We start from the raw sequence: 19,887 nt of genomic DNA, 5'->3' as shown, positions 1-19,887 counted from the left end.
ACAATGGATAGGGGAACTGTCAGGCACAATGAGAGAAAATAAACCCTGCAATAAATTGATGATGGCTGCAGAATGCACTTGGTTTGCAAGAATAAAGATACATTTAATAAGTTACAGTAGTTACATAGCAGTACAAAGAATGAGCAGCTCTTCAATTGTGAAAACATATGAAATTCTAGGGCAGTGGTCTTCAACCTGCGCACCTCCAGATGTTGCAAAACTACAACTCCCAGCATGCCCGGACAGCCGTTGGCTGTCCGGGCATGCAGGGAGTTGTAGTTTTGCAACATCTGGAGGTCCACAGGTTGAAGACCCCTGTTCTAGGGCATTCGACTCACTCTGTTGTAAGGGGAAAGCAGCGACACACTACGGGGCTCCGAAGTACCTTACAGTCAACAAGTCTACCCTCCCCCCCTTTATATTAAACTTGGGGTAACCCAGCTATTTTTTAGTGACTGCCAAGCGACCATGTAGTCCAAGCCCTAAAGGGGTAATCCGGCCCTAGACATCTTATCCCCTATCCACTTAGCAGCCTCACAGAGTGCAGCCCCCACTTAGCAGCCTCACAGAGTGCAGCCCCCCACTTAGCAGCCTCACAGAGTGCAGCCCCCCACTTAGCAGCCTCACAGAGTGCAGCCCCCCACTTAGCAGCCTCACAGAGTGCAGCCCCCCACTTAGCAGCCTCACAGAGTGCAGCCCCCCACTTAGCAGCCTCACAGAGTGCAGCCCCCACTTAGCAGCCTCACAGAGTGCAGCCCCCACTTAGCAGCCTCACAGAGTGCAGCCCCCACTTAGCAGCCTCACAGAGTGCAGCCCCCACTTAGCAGCCTCACAGAGTGCAGCCCCCCACTTAGCAGCCTCACAGAGTGCAGCCCCCCACTTAGCAGCCTCAAGGAGCGAAGAATGCTCACTATACAGGGGCTGGAGTATCATGTCATCACGGCTCTGCCCCCTCGTGATGTCTAGTCCCGACCCCTCCCATAGACTTGCATTGAGGGGGTGGGGCATGTCGTCACGAGGAGGCAGAGCCGTGACAATACGATACTCCAGCCCCTGTATCGTGAGTCAGACACTGAGCGATCTTCGCTCCATGAGGCTGACGACAAGTGGGTGCTACAGGAGAGATTGCAGGGGTCCCTAGCGGCGGGCCCCCCTGCGATCAGACATCTTATCCTCCATCCTTTGGATAGGGGATAAGATGTCTAGGGCCGGAGTAACCCTTTAAATATGAGAACCTATCAGACCCTGTTTGGTCTCTTAAAAGCTTCATATTGCTAAAAAAAAACATCTCAGCGCGTATCACTAGCTGCTCACCATTTCTCCAGACATAGAAGCGACGCGTCATCATGCCCCAGCCACCAGTATTCGAATGTTATATACACAGAATTGGGACGATATATTACAGTTAATTCATATTATGTTGACTGTTACGTTAAAAACAAAACACTTTATACAGCTTTAGACTTTTTACAGACTATGTACAAAGCAGAACACGTAGGGGGCGAGGGGCACCCGGACGCTTTATTTTGCCTCCACTGGAGCCTTGACGTCCTTCACATTGTAATCGTTCGCCACAGACACCGCATATTCCAGGGAGTGGATACTCGCCAGCAATTTTACTATCTGTCGGATTTGGTCTCTGGGGAAGTAAACAACAGAACATTAGTTTTCTCATAAAGGAAAACAAAGACCTGAATTTTGAAATATAGGAAGGAAATATTATGACGGGAATGTCGCTTCATAAATTTGCACCAATGACAGGAGGCCCCTGGATAGTGAAAAAAAAAAAAAACACCTATTCCTACACCAGCAGGATATTTCCCAAATTTTTTTTTAAAGGGGTACTCCGACGCTAAGAAATCTTATCCCCTATCCCGCTGGGGACCCCCGTGATCTTGCACGCAGTACCCCGTTATAATCTGTCCCCGGAGCGGGTCCGATTACTGTCGATCACGCCCCCTCAATGTAAGCCTATGGGAGGGGGCGTGACAGCTGTGAGGGGGGGGGGGGGGGGTGGAGCGTAATGTCACACGGGGGCAGAGCCGTGACGTCACAACGCTCCGTCCCCGTGATCGACAGTAATCAGGCCCGGAGAGAACACGCTCCGGGGACTGATTATAACGTGGGTGCTGCGTGTAAGATCACGGGGGTCCCCAGCGGCGGGACCCCCATGATCAGGCATCTTATCCCCTATCCTTTGGATAGGAGATAAGATGTCTTAGCGCCGGAGTACCCCTTTAATTCAGCGCACCATCCAGTGCATCTGCTAACCATAAAGCGTGCAAGAGAAATGACCTAAGCCAGTGCAGACAACATAAAAACACAATAAGGGTAGGGTCACTTGTACTGTATTTTGCTGCTGCGTATTTTCCTACCCACTGAAGTCAATGGGTAAGAACAAACTGCAAGTGCAATTTTGCAGGTACATGCCAGTTCATAAATTCCTACCCCCAAAAAACAGTGTTTTCCCAAAAATTATGCCTCCAGCTGTTGTAAAACTACAACTCCCAGCATGCCCGGACAGCCGTTGGCTGTCCGGGCATGCTGGGAGTTGTAGTTTTGCAACCCCCGGAGACACACTGCTTTGAAAAAACTGACTTAAAGGGGTACTCCACTGGAAATTTATTTTTTATTTTTAATAAATCAACTGGTGCCAGAAAGTTAACCCCTTAAGGACAAAGGGTTTTTCATTTTTTGCATATCCATTTTTTTCCCTCATCACCTTCTAAAAAAACATAACGCTTTCAGTTTTGCACCTAAAATTCCATATTATGGCTTATTTTTTTGCGCCACCAATTCTACTTTGCAGTGACATTAGTCATCTTACCCAAAAATCCACAGCAAAACAGAAAAAAAATATTCATTGTGCGACAAAATTGAAGAAAAAGCAGTTTTGTAATATTTGGAGGCTTCTGTTTCTATGTAGTAAATTTTTCGGTAAAAATGACACCTTATTATTCTGTAGGTCCATACGATTAAAATGATACCCTACTTATATAGGTTTGATTTTGTCGCACTTCTGAAAAAAATCTTAAATACATGCAGGAAAATGTATACGTTTAAAAATGTCATCTTCTAACCCCTATAACTTTTTTATTTTTCCGCGTACGGGCCGGTATGAGGGCTCATTTTTTGCGCCGTGTTATGAAGTTTTTATCGGTACCATTTTTGTATTGATCGGACTTTTTGATCGCTTTTTATTCATTTTTCATTATATAAAAAGTGACCAAAAATCCGCTATTTTTGACATTGGAATTTTTTTGCGTGTACGCCATTAACCGTGTGGTTTAATTAATGATATATTTTTATAGTTCGGACATTTTTGCACGCTGCAATACCACATTTTTTTTTACACTGTTTTTTTTGGGGGGGGGGGGGGGGGGCGAATATGGGAAAAGGGGGGGGTGATTCTAACTTATTAGGGAAGGGGTTAATTCATCATTAGTAACTGTTTTGTTTGCTATGTTATAGCCCCCTCTAGTGGCTATATTATGCATTACATTGATTCCTAACACTGATCATCGGCATAGAACTATATGCCGATGATCAGTGTTATCGGGGCTTGACTTCTTCTGCCTAGATCTCAGGCATGGAGAAGTCAATCGCCGATTGGACACGCCGGAGGCAGGTAACGGACCCTCCACTCGTGTCCTAACTGATCGGGACAACACGATTTCACTGCGATGGTCCCGATCAGCCCAACTGAGCTGCCGGGATGCAATTACTTCTATTTAAAAATCTTAATCCTTCTAGTACTTATCAGCTACTGTATACTACAGAGGAAGTTCTTTTCTTTGTGAATTTCTTCTCTGTCTGACCACAGTGCTCTCTGCTGACACCTCTGTCCATTTTAGGAACTGTCCAGAGTAGGAGCAAATCCCCATAGCAAACCTCTCCTGCTCCGGACAGTTCCTGTAATGAATGTGTCTATACAGAGATACGATTGCAGCCGATTTGAGCTTCAGAAATTGTATCTGTGCAAGAGACACTAATTGCAATGTGAACACAGCCTTAGAAAAGGATATGTTTAAGCCCATACACAAGGACAAATTACTTGAATATAGCCTGACTTTAAGGGTAGGGTCACATGTCATATTTTACTGCTGCCTAATTTCCTACCCATTGACTTCAATAAGTAGGAAAATACACATCAATATATATGGCAAGTGTGACCCAACCTTAACACTTGTATTTGTGTCTATAGTAAACTCACCTTGCATTTCGCTTCTCTATGTCTGAGCAACCTATATTCTGCCTGTAGATGACACCGGCCAGATGAGTGAGATACCGGGCAAAGTTCTCTAGTTGTGGAACGGTTTTACCTCCTTTAAGGCCTGAGAACCATTGCTTTGGAAAACATGCAATAACCTGAAAAAGCAAACAAGAACATTTTTTATAAATAATCAATCTATATTATATATATATAAAACTCAATGTGTATGTATGTGTGTATGTTCCAGCATCACGTCCAAACGGCTGAAGATATTAACATGAAACTTGGCACACATGTTACTTATATGTGAACAACAAACATAGGATCGGTGATTTAACCCTTGCTCACCCCCATTTGCCAGGGGTGGGGTTTATGTTTAAAGTCCCATACAAGTCAATGGGAAATATATGTTACTGCATAACTTCCAAACGGCTTGAGATATTTCGATAATACTTGGTCACATGTTACTTATATGTCCACATAAAATATAGGATAGTTAATTTAACCCTTAACTACCCCCATTTGTGAGGGTCGGGGTTTTTGTTTAAAGTCCCATGCAAATCAATGGGAAATGTATGTTCCCACATAACTTCAGTACGGCTGGAGATATTTCAATACCTGGTTCACATTTTGGAGGACGGGATAGGAGGACGGGATAGGAGGACGGGATAGGAGGACGGGATAGGAGGACGGGATAGGAGGACGGGATAGGAGGACGGGATAGGAGGACGGGATAGGAGGACGGGATAGGAGGACGGGATAGGAGGACGGGATAGGAGGACGGGATAGGAGGACGGGATAGGAGGACGGGATAGGAGGACGGGATAGGACGACGGGATAGGACGACGGGATAGGACGACGGGATAGGACGACGGGATAGGACGACGGGATAGGACGACGGGATAGGACGACGGGATAGGACGACGGGATAGGACGACGGGATAGGACGACGGGATAGGACGACGGGATAGGACGACGGGATAGGACGACGGGATAGGACGACGGGAATAGTAGGTGGTGATAGGAGAGTAGTGGATGCATGGAATAGCCTTCCTTCAGAAGTGGTCGCTGCAAATACAGTGAAGGAGATTAAACATGCATGGGATAAGCATAAGGCTATCCTTCATATAAGATAAGGCCAGGGACTATTCATAGTATTCAGATTATTGGGCAGACTAGATGGACCAAATGGTTCGTATCTGCCGACACATTCTATGTTTCTATGAGGTCGAGATAGGAGGTCCAGAAAGGAGGACGGGATAGGAGGAGGTTGAGATATGATGACGGGACAGGAGGTCGGGATAGGAGGACAGGATAGGAGGTCGGGATGTGGGGTTGGGATATGACAACAATATATGAGGACTGGATATGAAGTCAAAAGCTTCCTCCTTTGTTTATTTTCCTCCCCAACAAGGATTAGAAAGGAAAAACCGGGCAACGCCGGGGACTCAGCTAGTGAATAAATAAGACCACTATACTCTTAGGAATTACAAAGGTATAAAAGAGAATCCTGAAACAAGTATATATTAGCAATGGAAGAGGAGATATCTTTAGAAAAAATCTACATGACTTGAGTAAGAACTGTGTGAACAGAAGTGACAGATCATAGTAACTTGCATCTCTGGGACAGACTGTTTCCCGTTTGTCCTCGTGCTGCACTTTGTCGGGATAATTAAATTAAAGATGAAGTGATGGACATTATAAACTCATACAAAATCGACTCCATGCTAAAATATTTTACTAAGGGTGCGTTCACACTGAGGAATTCATGAGGAATAATTTAGGTCAGGAAATTGTTGCCTTCGGTCATTTTATCCATCAAGCGAATGTCCATGCAGAAATTAAGAGGAATGAAGGAGGAGGCTATTTAATCTACTTTTCTGAATTCCGCTTGAAAACTATGTCGGGCAGAATTTTTTTTACCACCATTCACTTCTATTGGACTCTGCTCGTGGATTCCGCTTAACATGTTTTTTCCTCAAGCGGAAAGGAATTCAGCGTCAGAATTCTGCTAGCAGAATTTCCGTAGTGTGAACAGGACAGCGGAAATAACATTAAAGTCAATGGGCAAAGAGAGCAAAGAGAACACGTCTGGTACAAAGAATGGCGTTTCAAACAATGGCTCTAATTTACTATTGTAAAACCGACCTGTTTTGTCTTCTGAGGTAGCCGTAGGGCTCACCTCTGTTCCTGTGTCGGCTGCTGCGCTGTGAGCGCAGAGCACACAGATCTGTATGAGGAATCAAATGATTTCTCCTAAAAAGTCCCCTAAGGGGACTAAAAGTATAAAAAAGTTTAACCCCTTAATGACGCAGGGTGTAAATGTACGTCCTGGTGAGGTGTTACTTAACGCACCAGGACGCACATTTACGTCCTATACATAACCACGAGCATTGGAGCGATGCTCGGCAGGTCCCAGCTGCTCATAACAGCAAGGGACCCGCCGGTAATGGCGGACATCCGCGATCGCATGGATGTCCGCCATTAACCCCTCAGATTCCGTGATCAATACAGATCATGGCATCTGCAGCATTGCGGAAACTAAAATGGATGATCGGATCGCCTGCAGCGCTGCCGTGGCGATCCGATCATCCAGCATGGCAGCCGGAGGTCCATCACCTGCCTCCGCTGCCTTCCACGGGTCTTCTGCTCTGGTCTGCGATCGAGCAGACCAGAGCAGAAGATGACCGATAGTACTGATCAGTGCTATGTCCTATGCATAGCACTGAACAGTATAAGCAATCGAATTATTGCTATAAATAGTTCCCTATGGGGACTATTAAATTGTAAAAATAAAAGTAAAAGTTAAAAAAATGTTAAAGACCCCCTCCCACAATAAAAACGTAAATTGTCCCATGTTCCCGATTTCACCCCCAAAAAGTGTAAAAAAAATTAAAGTAATATACATATTTGGTATCGCCGTGTGCGTAAATATCCGAACTATTAAAATATAATGTTAATGATACCGTACGGTGAATGGCAAATGTAAAAAAAATCCCGAATTGCTGCTTTTTATAACATTTTATTCCCCAAAAAGTGCAACAGTAATAGATGTGTATTATTTTAACCCCTTAAGGACACGACGTTCTCATACGTCTCCATTTCCGAGTCCTTAAGGACACATGACGTATGAGAACGTCATGTGTTTTACCGGCCCCCCCGCAACCATCTGGAGCGGAGCCGGTCCCCGATGCCTGCTGAAATCGTTCAGCAGGCATCGGGGCATATCGCCCAGGGGGGTCATTATGACCCCCCATGTCGGCGATGGCCGCAGATCGCTGGACAATTCAGTCCAGCGATCTGCAGCGGATTCCGGGTCAATCGGGTCAGAGACGGCCCCGAACAGCCAGACCCAGCAGGGGTGAGGTGGCACTGGTGCCACCTCACGATCGCCCTGATTCGTCGGCCGGATTACCGGCCGACCAATCAGGGCGCCTGCTGCGGGTGTCACTCCCGCAACCCGCTCCGCCCCTCTTCCGGAGGACGTGAGCGGGTGCGGGACGTGCATCCCGGGTGCTGGGGACCCCGATCCCCGGCGCCCCTGTTGGGATCGGGGCCCCAGGAGCAGCGGCGGCGGCGGAGACGACGAGGGACTGACCTGGTGCAGCGAGGATCGTTGGAGGTGAGTGACAGCCTCCTGCTGTTGCTTAGCAACAGCTCCCAGCATGCAAAAAGGGCATGCTGGGAGCTGTAGTTATGCAACAGCAGGAGGCAGACCACCACAACTCCCAGCATGCACTTATGGGCATGCTGGGACTTGTAGTTTTGCAACAGCTGGAGGCACATTCTTTCTATGGAAAAGTGTACCTTCAGCTGTTGTGTAACTACAACTCCCAGCTTGCACAATCAGCTAAAGTGCATGCTGGGAGTTGTAGTGGTGCATCTGGTGGTTGCATAACTACAACTCCCAGCATGCCCGTTGGCTGTCGGTGACTGCTGAGAGTTGTAGTTTTGCAACAGCTGAAGGCACACTGAGTTAAGTAGCAAACCAGTGTGTCTCCAGCTGTTGCATAACTACAATCCCCAGCATCCCCAGCCAAAGTAGTATGCCTCCAGCTGTTGCATAACTACAACACCCAGCATGCCCTTCCGCTGTCCGTACATGCTGGGGGTTGTAGCTTTTGCAACAGCTGAAGGCACACTGGTTGCAAAACACTGAGTTTGTTACCAAACTCGGTGTTTCACAACCAGTGTGTGTCCAGCTGTTGCAAAACTACAACTCCCAGCATGCACTGATAGACCGTACATGCTGGGAGTTGTAGTTTTGCAACGGCTGGATGTTCCCCCCCCCCAATGTGAACGTACAGGGTACACTCACATGGGCGGAGGATTACAGTAAGTATCCGGCTGCAAGTTTGAGGTGCGGCAAAATTTCTGCCGCAGCTCAAACTGCCAGCGAGAAACTACTGTGAACCCCCCGCCCGTGTGACTGTACCCTAAAAACACTACACTACACTACCACACAATAAAATAAAAAGTAAAAAACACTACATATACACATACCCCTACACAGCCCCCCTCCCCTCCCCAATAAAAATGAAAAACGTCTGGTACGCCACTGTTTCCAAAACGGAGCCTCCAGCGGTGGCAAAACTACAACTCCCAGCATGCACTGATAGACCGTACATGCTGGGAGTTGTAGTTTTGCAACAGCTGGATTCCCCCCCCCCCCCCCCCCAATGTGAACGTACAGGGTACACTCACATGGGCGGAGGATTACAGTAAGTGTCCGGCTGCAAGTTTGAGCTGCGTCAAATTTTCTGCCGTAGCTCAAACTGCCAGCGAGAAACTACTGTGAACCCCCGCCCATGCGACTGTACCCTAAAAACACTACACTACACTAACACAAAATAAAATAAAAAGTAAAAAACACTACATATACACATACCCCTACACAGCCCCCCTCCCCAATAAAAATGAAAAACGTCTGGTACGCCACTGTTTCCAAAACGGAGCCTCCAGCTGTTGCAAAACAACTACTCCCAGTATTGCCAGATAGCCGTTGACTGTCCAGGCATGCTGGGAGTTTTACAACAGCTGGAGGCACCCTGTTTGGGAATCACTGGCGTAGAATACCCCTATGTCCACCCCTATGCAAGTCCCTAATTTAGGCCTCAAATGCGCATGGCGCTCTCACTTTGGAGCCCTGTCGTATTTCAAGGCAACAGTTTAGGGCCACATATGGGGTATCGCCGTACTCGGGAGAAATTGGGCTTCAAATTTTGGGGGGTATTTTCTGCTATTACCCTTTTTAAAATTGTAAAAATTTTGGGAAACCAGGAATTTTAGGTAAAAAAAAATATATTTTTTTAAATATGCAAAAGTCGTGAAACACCTGTAGGGTATTAAGGTTCACATTACCCCTTGTTACGTTCCCCGAGGGGTCTAGTTTCCAAAATGGTATGCCATGTGTTTTTTTTTTTTTGCTGTTCTGGCACCATAGGGGCTTCCTAAATGCGGCATGCCCCCAGAGCAAAATTTGCTTTCAAAAAGCCAAATGTGACTCCTTCTCTTCTGAGACCTGTAGTGCACCAGCAGAGCACTTTTCACCCCCATGCGAGGTGTTTTCTGTATCGGGAGAAATTGGGCTTCAAATTTTGGGGGGTATTTTCTGCTATTACCCTTTTTAACCCCTTCCCGCAGAATGTCATATATAAACGCCGGGTTGTGCAGTGCGTTCGCGCATCCCGGCGTTTATAAATGACATGCAGTTAACCCGGCGATGCGCAGCATCGCACGGGTTAACTGGCAGAAGTCCCGCTGTTTCCAGCAGGGGACAACTTCTGCTTCACCCCCAGGACCATCAATTGATGGTCCTGGTCAGCGATCACTGTGATTGGTCCCTGTGGACCAATCACAGTGATCTGGGGTGAAAGTTCAGATCCCCCGCACTGCCCGCCCCTGGAAGTCGGGCAGAACGGGGGACGAAGGCTGCGGGGGCTCGCGGGGACCTGCGGCACACGGGGGGGAACAGGAGGGGACCGGCGGACTTACCTGATCCAGCGGCGGGACCGAGGAGCAGCGCGGGACCGGCCACGTGGACGAGCAGCGACGGGTGAGTATATGGTCCTCAGAAGCAGCAGTGAAGATCTTCACTGCTGCTTCTAGGAGTCTGAAAACTACAACTCCCAGCATGCCTAGACAGCCTTTGGCTGTCTGGGCATGCTGGGAGTTGTAGTTTTGCAACATCTGGAGGGCCTCAGTTTGGAGACCATTGTATAATGGTCTCCAATCTGTGCTCTTCCAGCTGTTGCAAAACTACAACTCCCAGCATGCACTGACTGTCCAGGCATGCTGGGAGTTTTAGTTAAGCAACATCTGGCCCTTCAGATGTTGCCGAACTACAACTCCCAGCATGCCCTTCAGCTGTCTGGGCATGCTGGGAGTTGTAGTTTTGCAACAGCTGGAGACACACTGGTTGGGAAACATTGTTTCTAACTCAGTGTTTCCTAACCTGTGTGCCTCCAGCTGTTGCAAAACTATAACTCCCAGCATGCACTAAAGACCATGCATGCTGGGAGTTGTAGTTTTGCAACATCTGGAGGGCCCCAGTTTGGAGACCATTGTATAATGGTCTCCAATCTGTGCTCTTCCAGCTGTTGCAAAACTACAACTCCCAGTATGCACTGACTGTCCAGGCATGCTGGGAGTTTTAGTTCAGCAACATCTGGCCCTTCAGATGTTGCCGTACTACAACTCCCAGCATGCCCTTCAGCTGTCTGGGCATGCTGGGAGTTGTAGTTTTGCAACAACTGGAGACACACTGGTTGGGAAACATTGTCTGTTTCTAACTCAGTGTTTCCTAACCTGTGTGCCTCCAGCTGTTGCAAAACTATGACTCCCAGCATGCACTAACAGACCATGCATGCTGGGAGTTGTGGTTTTGCAACAGCTGATGCAAGCCCCCCCCGCCCCGCCACCCCCGTGAATGTACAGGGTACATTCACATGGGCGAGGCTTTTACAGTGGGTTTCTCGCATCTTGAGATGCAGCAAATTTTGCGCTGGGAAACTCGCTGTAATCCCCCGCCTATGTGACTGTACCCTAAAAACACTACACTACACTAACACAAAATAAAATAAAAAGTTAAAAACACTACATATACACATACCCCTACACAGCCCCCCTCCCCCAATAAGAACGTCCGGTACGCCACTGTTTCCAAAGCAGAGCCTCCAGCTGTTGAAAAACAACAACTCCCAGTATTGTCGGACAGCCGTTGACTGTCCAGGCATGCTGGGAGTTTTGCAACAGCTGGAGGCACCCTGTTTGGGAATCACTGGCGTAGAATACCCCTATGTCCACCCCTATGCAAATCCCTAATTTAGGCCTCAAATGCACATGGCGCTCTCACTTTGGAGCCCTGTCGTATTTCAGGGCAACAGTTTAGGGCGACATATGGGGTATCGCTGTACTCGGGAGAAATTGCGTTACAAGGTGTGGGGGGCTTTTTCTTCTTTAACCCTTCATGAAAAGGAAATGTTGGGGTCTACACCAGAATGTTAGTGTAAACATTTTTTATTTTTTACACTAACATGCTGATGTTGCCCTATACTTTAAATTTTCACAAGAGGTAAAAGGGAAAAAAGCCCCCCAAAATTTGTAACGCAATTTCTCCCGACTACAGAGATACCCCATATGTGAGCGCAAAGTGCTCTGGGGGCGCACAACACGGCCCAGAAGGGAGAGTGCGCCATGTACATTTGAGGTGATTTGCACAGGGGTGGCTGATTGTTACAGCGGTTTTGACAAACGCAAAAAAAACAAAACCCCACATGTGACCCCATTTCGGAAACGACACCTCTCACGGAATGTAATGAGGGGGGCAGTGAGAATTTACACCCCACAGGTGTCTGACGGATCTTTGGAACAGTGGTCCATAAAATGAAAACTTGTACAGCCCACTGTTCCAAAGATCTGTCAGACACCAGTGGGGGGTAAATGCTCACTGTACCCCTTGTTACGTTCCTCAAGGGGTCTAGTTTCCAAAATGGTATGCCATGTGTTTTTTTTTTTGCTGTTCTGGCACCTTAGGGGCTTCCTAAATGCGACATGCTCCCCGAGCAAAATTTGCTCTCAAAAAGCCAAATATGACTCCTTCTCTTCTGAGCATTGTAGTTCGCCCATAGTGCACTTCAGGTCAACTTATGGGGTACCTACATACTCAGAAGAGATGGGGTTACAAATTTTGGGGAGTATTTTCTGCTATTAACCCTTGCAAAAAGGTGAAATTAGGGGGGAAACACACATTTTAGTGGAAATTATTATTATTTTTTTTTACATATGAAAAAGTCATGAAACACCTGTGGGGTAATAAGGCTCACTTTATTCCTTATTACATTCCTCAAGGGGTCTAGTTTCCAAAATGGTATGCCATGTGGGTATTTTTTGCTGTTCTGGCACCATAGGGGCTTCCTAAATGCGACATGCCCCCCGAGCAAAATTTGCTCTCAAAAAGCCAAATATGACTCCTTCTCTTCTGAGCATTGTAGTTCACCCATAGTGCACTTCAGGTCAACTTATGGGGTACCTCCATACTCAGAAGAGAAGGGGTTACAAATATTGGGGGGTATTTCCTGCTATTAACCCTTGGAAAAATGTGAAATTTGGGGGGAAACACACATTTTAGTGAAAAAAAAATATTTTTTTTTACATATGCAAAAGTCGTGAAACACCTGTGGGGTATTAAGGCTCACTTTATTCCTTGTTACGTACCTCAAGGGGTCTAGTTTCCAAAATGGTATGCCATGTGAGGGTTTTTTGCTGTTCTGGCACCATAAGGGCTTCCTAAATGCAACATGCCCCCAAAAACCATTTCAGAAAAACGTACTCTCCAAAATCCCCTTGTCGCTCTTTCCCTTCTGAGCCCTCTACTGCGCCCGCCGAACACTTTACATAGACATATGAGGTATGTGCTTACTCGAGAGAAATTGGGCTACAAATATAAGTATACATTTTCTCCTTTTACCCCTTGTAAAAATTTAAAAATTGGGTCTACAAGAACATGCGAGTGTAAAAAATGAAGATTGTGAATTTTCTCCTTCACTTTGCTTCTATTCCTGTGAAACACCTAAAGGGTTAAAATGATGACTGAATGTCATTTTGAATACTTTGGGGGGTGCAGTTTTTATAATGGGGTCTTTTGTGGGGTATTTCTAATAAGAAGACCCTTCAAATCCACTTCAAACCTGAACTGGTCCCTGAAAAATAGTGAGTTTGAAAATTTTGTGAAAAATTGGAAAATTGCTGCTGAACTTTGAAGCCCTCTGGTGTCTTCCAAAAGTAAAAACTCGTCACTTTTATGATGCAAACATAAAGTAGACATATTGTATATGTGAATAAAAATTTTTTTTTATTTGTAATATACATTTTCCTTACAAGCAGAGAGCTTCAAAGTTAGAAAAATGCAAAATTTTCAAATTTTTCATCAAATTTTAGGATTTTTCACAAGGAAAGGATGCAAGTTACCACAAAAATTTACTACCATGTTAAAGTAGAATATGTCACGAAAAAACAATCTCGGAATCAGAATGATAACTAAAAGCATTCCAGAGTTATTAATGTTTAAAGTGACAGTGGTCAGATGTGCAAAAAACGCTCTGGTCCTTAAGGCCAAAATGGGCTTGGTCCTAAAGGGGTTAAAAATGTAAAATTTTTGGGAAACCAAGCATTTTAGGTAAAAAAAAAATATATATTTTTTTTTACATATGCAAAAGTCGTGAATCACCTGTAGGGTATTAAGGTTCACTTTACCCCTTGTTACGTTCCCTGAGGGGTCTAGTTTCCAAAATGGTATGCCATGTGTTTTTTTTTTTGCTGTCCTGGCACCATAGGGGCTTCCTAAATGCGGCATGCCCCCCAAAAACCATTTGTGGCTCCTTCCCTTCTGAGCCCTCTACTGCGCCCGCCGAACAATTAACATAGACATATGAGGTATGTGCTTACTCGAGAGAAATTGGGTTTCAAATACAAGTAAAAATTTTCTCCTTTTTATCCCTTGCAAAAATTCAAAAATTGGGTCTACAAGAACATGAGAGTGTAAAAAATGAAGATTTTGAATTTTCTTCTTCACTTTGCTGCTATTCCTGTGAAACACCTAAAGGGTTAATACACTTACTGAATGTTTTTTTGAATACTTTAGGGGGTGTAGTTTTTATAATGGGGTCTTTTATGGGGTATTTCTAATATGAAGACCCTTCAAATCCACTTCAAAACTGAACTGGTCCCTGAAAAATAGTGAGTGAAAATTTTGTGAAAAATTTCAAAATTGCTGCTGAACTTTGAAGCCCTCTGGTGTCTTCCAAAAGTAAAAACTTATAAATTTTATGATGCAAACATAAAGTAGACATATTGTATATGTGAACCCAAAAAAAAATATATTTTGAATATCCATTTTCCTTACAAGCAGAGACCTTCAAAGTTAGAAAAATGCAAAATTTTCATTTTTTTCATCAAATTTTGGGATTTTTCACCAAGAAAGGATGCAAGTTACCATAAAATTTTACCACTAAGTTAAAGTAGAATATGTCACGAAAAAACTATCTCGGAATCAGAATGATAACTAAAAGCATTCCAGAGTTATTAATGTTTAAAGTGACAGTGGTCAGAATTGCAAAAAACGCTCCGGTCCTTAAGGTATAAAATGGCCTGGTCCTTAAGGGGTTAATCGTATTGACCCAAAGAATAAAGAACACTTCATTTTTACCGTAAAATTTAAGTAGTGAAATAAAGAAAACCTATATAAATTGGGTATCATTGTAACCATATGGACCAACAGAATAAGCATGTGGTGTAATTTTTACTGAAAAGTGCACTGCGCAGAATCGGAAGCCTCACAAATATTTATTTTCTGCGTTTGCCGTAAGTTTTGTGGTAAAATGATTGATGTCATTACAAAGTACAATTGGTGGGGCAAAAAATAAGACCTCATTTGAGTCTGCAGGTGTAAAATTGAAAGTTATGATTTTTAGAAGGTGATCAGGAAAAAAATGAAAGTGAAAAAATGAGATTTTTTTGTACTCACCGTAAAATCTCTCTCTCGTAGCCTTCATTGGGGGACACCGAACTGATAGGTATATGCTCCAGCCACTAGGAGGCACTGACACTAGGAAAAAGAAAAGTCGGCTCCTCTTTGGCAGGATATACCCGAAAAAAACTTCCAGAAAGAAGGGAAGGAGAGCAGAACAGGAATACCGCCCTGACCAAGGATCACTGAGGTGTCAGGGGCCAGCCGCTACAAATGTCCAATCACGGAATCAGCAAGGCTCAAGGAATCGAAAAGCCGCCTGAAAAGAAGGCACCCCGCAGCATCGCAGGACAGAGTCCAAATCAAGGGAGCCAACAGTGATAGATCAGAGTGGTCTGAGTAAACCTGAGCAGCCTCAAGAAACCTCCCGTCAGAATGGAAATGGAGGAGAACCAATAAGAGCCCAGCTTGGACTCCCAGGATCCTGGCATAGGAAGAATTGCCCCAGAAGACCTGGAGTCAATGAAGTACGACTGACACAGACAAAAGGGGAAGAAGGACATACAAAGAACTAGGCTGTGATAGCGGACAGAAAGCACACAAGCCCAGTCTGTAAAATCCACCGATGAATGCATCTTAGCAAAAGTCAAATAGTCCCTCCAGGAGGGAAAAAACAAGGGTGTTCCAGACGATAACCCAAGTACAGACCTACCCTGATCCCCGCACCCCAAGTGAAAAGGGAGACGGCAAGTGCGCTAGGTGCAGAAGGGAGCAGGGAAATGCAAGCACTGGGTGGACTAAGCCCCCTGGCTCCAGCGGCAACCATCGCCGCCTGGAGGAGCCACCGTGCGATCCAGGAGGGATCGGAGCCCCGCCTCCGGAGCTGGGCAAAAAAAATACAAGACCCGTTGAGGGTCAATCCAGATAGTGACGAGGAAACACCTGAGTCACCCGGACAGAAACCCTGGAAAAGAACACCCGGAAGTACAGGGAGGGGCTGAGCAGACAGGCGCCCCAGCAGGCTCCATGTCAGAACAGAGGAGCTCAACCGCCCCGGAACTGTGGATACAACAGCACCGGAAGCCACGGGGAGCACTCACTGAGCGAAGAAAGGTGGTTCTACAACTACGAAACGGTCCTAGCATATGTAGGAACACCAACATGAGGACCCCACGACAACAGCGGCGGACCAAGACCGCAAACACTGTGAAATATCCACAGGACCAGCAGGAAAGGAGTTATGCCCACAGCAGACCAAGAGTGCAACCTAAGAAAGGAGAACAAGTGACGCTGCAAAGAAAGGCCCCGGAATCCACAGACACAACAAAAAATCAGCACCCCATCTCCTAATGGTGCTAGACACCCAGGCTGCAGTCGCAGACTCAGGAGAGGAAGAATGGATGTGGAGCAGGAAAAAAGGCTGACCATGTGACCTACAGGAAAAAAGGGGGACCTAAGAACCCACATGCACACACTCAGCGGGACTGCACCTGGAAGAGAGACACCGGACCACAGCTGCAGTGGCAGCCGAATGTGGGAGGCGACCAGGAGGATTGGAACACCAAGCAGACAGTCTGGCCATAGGGTGAAAAAGACCGTGGCCACGTCTGGTCCCGCACACGATGACGCACGGTAGGGAGAGATACCGACCCGTAAACAGAGTAGCAGGCATGCAGAGAGGGACCTGCCAAGCAGGCCACCAATTAAACCAGTAGGTGGTGCAGTGTACAAGGCACATGGGGCAAATCAGAGAGACTCCCACGAAAACCACCATGGTAGCGGTGAACTAACATCCACAGGGCGACAATGCATGGTAGATGACCCAAAGCAGCAGTCTGGCTGAGCAAGGAACCCCCCCCCCCCCCCTAGAGCGTAAGGAAGGGGAACAGCCTGACCGGAGATGACTGCGCACCTACGACAAAAGTGGAAGGACGGGGAGACCAAGAAACCCTGCCCCTTGGGGAGAGAGAGAGAAGCAGAGAAACCAAGTAACGTATCCCTGACATCCCGCAGATACATCGGTGATGTGATGCGTAACAAGTGGCGCAGGAAACCTTGCAGACCATACCAGGAAGACAGGTAGAGTACCATAGAAAACGAGATAGTGTATGGGCACCTCGCTCAGGAGGGAGGTACCAGAACCCCAGCCTCAGATACCTCAGACGCGTGATGTATGACAGTCGGGGCAGGCAACTACACAGACCACCATCTGGCTCACTGGCATGGACCAGGGCAGATAATGGAACACTCCGTCGGACGTCACCCACAATAGTGAGGTACCGAAACTGCAGAAGCAGAGACAACAGCTGGTTGATGTAGGACAGGCGGTGTAGACCACCAAGCAGACGAAAGACTGGCTTACTGGTAAGGGTCCAAGATAACGATGCATCCCAGCGGCACATCACCTGGTGTAGGCAACCCTGCAGATCACTATCTGGCTAGTCAGCATGGATACACAGAAGACAACCAAGCAAACCACTGGCACTTCACTGGGCAGTGAGGGACCAGAACCCCAGACGCAGATACACCAGCCATCTGATGTATGACAGTCGGCGTAAGCAACCAGCAGACCACAGACAGGCTTACTGGCATGGACACACCGACGACAACTATTCATCCCATCTGTACCTCACTCAGTAGAGAAGGACTGGAACACCAGCCACAGACACATCAGCCGTGTGATGTATGACGGTGTAGTCAACTATGCAGACCACTGTCTGGCCTACTGGCGCGGATCCACGGAAGACAACCATACACACAAACAGTAGTGAGGAAATGGAACTCTAGTCGCAGATGCAGCAGCCAAGAATTGTGTGACCGGCGATGTAGGAAACCATGCAGACTACTGTCTGGGTTACTGGAAGGGGTCCGTAGAAGACTTCATAACGAGCCTTAAGGTCCTTAAGACACGTTGGAGCAGTCCTCTATATACCGCACAAGGCAGTGGGGTATTGGAACTGCTGCCACAGACACCTCAGCCGAGACAAGTGTGTCAAATGCCAGAGGAAACCATGCAGACCACTGTCTGGCTTACTGGTATGGGTCCTGAAGACACATCGGGTCAGATCTCCATATACCGCACCAGCAGTGGGGTATCGGGACTGCAGCGACAATACCTGAGCTGTGATATGTGTAACAATCAGCAGAGGAAACCATGCAGAACACTGTCTGGCTTACTGGTATGGGTCCTGAAGACACATCGGTCAGTTCTCCATATACCGCACTCAGCAGTGGGGCATCGGAACTGCAGCAACAGAGACATGAGCCCTGAGACGTGTGACAAACGACAGAGGAAACCATGCAGACACCATGCATGCTTACTGGTACAGGTCCATCGTAGAGTCATTCCCTCGGTACCTCGCATCGCAGTGGGGCACCAGAACTCCAGCCGCAGATCTATCCGCCGTTTGATGTACGACAGGCGGTGCAAGAAACCATGCAGAACACTGTCCGGCTAACTGGTATGGGACCAAAATAGACCACGGAACACTCCATCAGACCCCTCACACAGCAGAGAGGTACCAGAATTCCAGCCGCAGATACATCTACTGGGATGATTCCAAGAAGACAACGGGACGCTCCGTAGGACACCCCCAAAAGAAGTGAGGGAACCGGGACTGCAGCCGCAAGACAGGCAGAGTAGAAGACACCTCGCACCGGCAGTGGATCGAGGGTGAGCTGCGGAAGCGGCAGTCATGAAAAGAGGGACAGGGAGAGTTTGGCATAATAAAAATTAGGCCTAATCACGCTGTATTTATTTTTATATACATATATATATATATTTTTTTTTTTAGAAAGTGACCTGCCTGCCTCCATGGGAGAAAGAGGGCAGACAGTTCTCATTCCCCCAACTCCCCCCCCCAAAAAAGGTTGGGAACTAGAAGCAAATACCGCTCCGGTGAAAATGGTGGTGGAGGAGAGGGGGGACGGAGGTACGCACCGAGTCTCCAACCAGCAGCCCGACCGTGGCACCTGTGCGGGGGAGGATGGCGGAGCTATCTTTTCCCCGGCATAAAAGCTGCTGGGGATAGAGAAAATGTCGGGTCCCTCTCTGAAGAGAGAGGACGGAGCTACACTGCGAGTCCGTAGCTCTCCAGCGACGGGAGAGTGAAGCGGTGCACGACTGGGTATGGAGGGATACGTTCCAAAAGGACAGGGAGTCAGAGAAGATAGCCTCTGACATCCCAGTAAAAACCCCAGCAGCACGCAGAGTCCGGAGGACTCGCTGCGGGGTGGAGAGGGGCGGAGCTAAGCTCCGTAGAAGATACATCTATCCCGATACACCTATCCCTCCCTGTCGAGCACTCCTAAGGTAGCGCTGCCAGAGCTGCGGAGTTATCCGCCGCCATTACGGCTCCTGACGGGCGGCACCGCGCCCCGATGAGGAGAGCCATGACAGTGGGAAATAAGTACAGGGAGCCGCCGCTAAGGTCGGTGGCTGCCCTGAGACATGAACAAAATGAGAGGCTACTAGGGAGACCCGACCCCAATAAAGATATTAACCTCTTAAATCCTGTGCCGGGAGTGGGAGTCGCTGCTAAGGTCGGTGGCTGCCCGGAAACATGAAACTGAGGGTGAGACTGCTAGGGAGACCCGACCCCAATAAAGATATTAACCCCTTTGCCGGGGGTGGGGGGGCGAGAACATACTCACCTAGAGACTTCTTCAGCCAGCATTTTAGTCACCTGCATCACGTCATGCTGCTACA

At 47.2% G+C, this 19,887-nt stretch overlaps 1 protein-coding gene across 2 annotated transcripts in view; it reads right to left on the bottom strand.

Annotated features, from left to right (window-relative positions):
- Positions 1-716: 716 nt before the first annotated feature.
- The window catches only part of PAXBP1 (PAX3 and PAX7 binding protein 1), a 58,574-nt gene continuing 39,403 nt past the window's right edge, over positions 717-19,887 (bottom strand). For both annotated transcript variants that reach the window (XM_056559477.1, XM_056559476.1), the window contains exons 17-18: positions 4,214-4,368; positions 717-1,639 (exon numbers count right to left, since the gene is read on the bottom strand). In XM_056559477.1, coding sequence (XP_056415452.1) covers positions 1,522-1,639; positions 4,214-4,368 — 273 coding nt within the window. In that variant the 3' untranslated portion in view covers positions 717-1,521. The remainder of the gene's footprint in view (positions 1,640-4,213; positions 4,369-19,887) is intronic.

This window comes from Hyla sarda, chromosome 2 (genome assembly GCF_029499605.1).
Source record: "Hyla sarda isolate aHylSar1 chromosome 2, aHylSar1.hap1, whole genome shotgun sequence".
Lineage (NCBI taxonomy): Eukaryota > Metazoa > Chordata > Amphibia > Anura > Hylidae > Hyla > Hyla sarda.
Note: the sequence above shows the minus strand (reverse complement) of the source record. Positions and strands in the feature narration are given on the sequence as shown.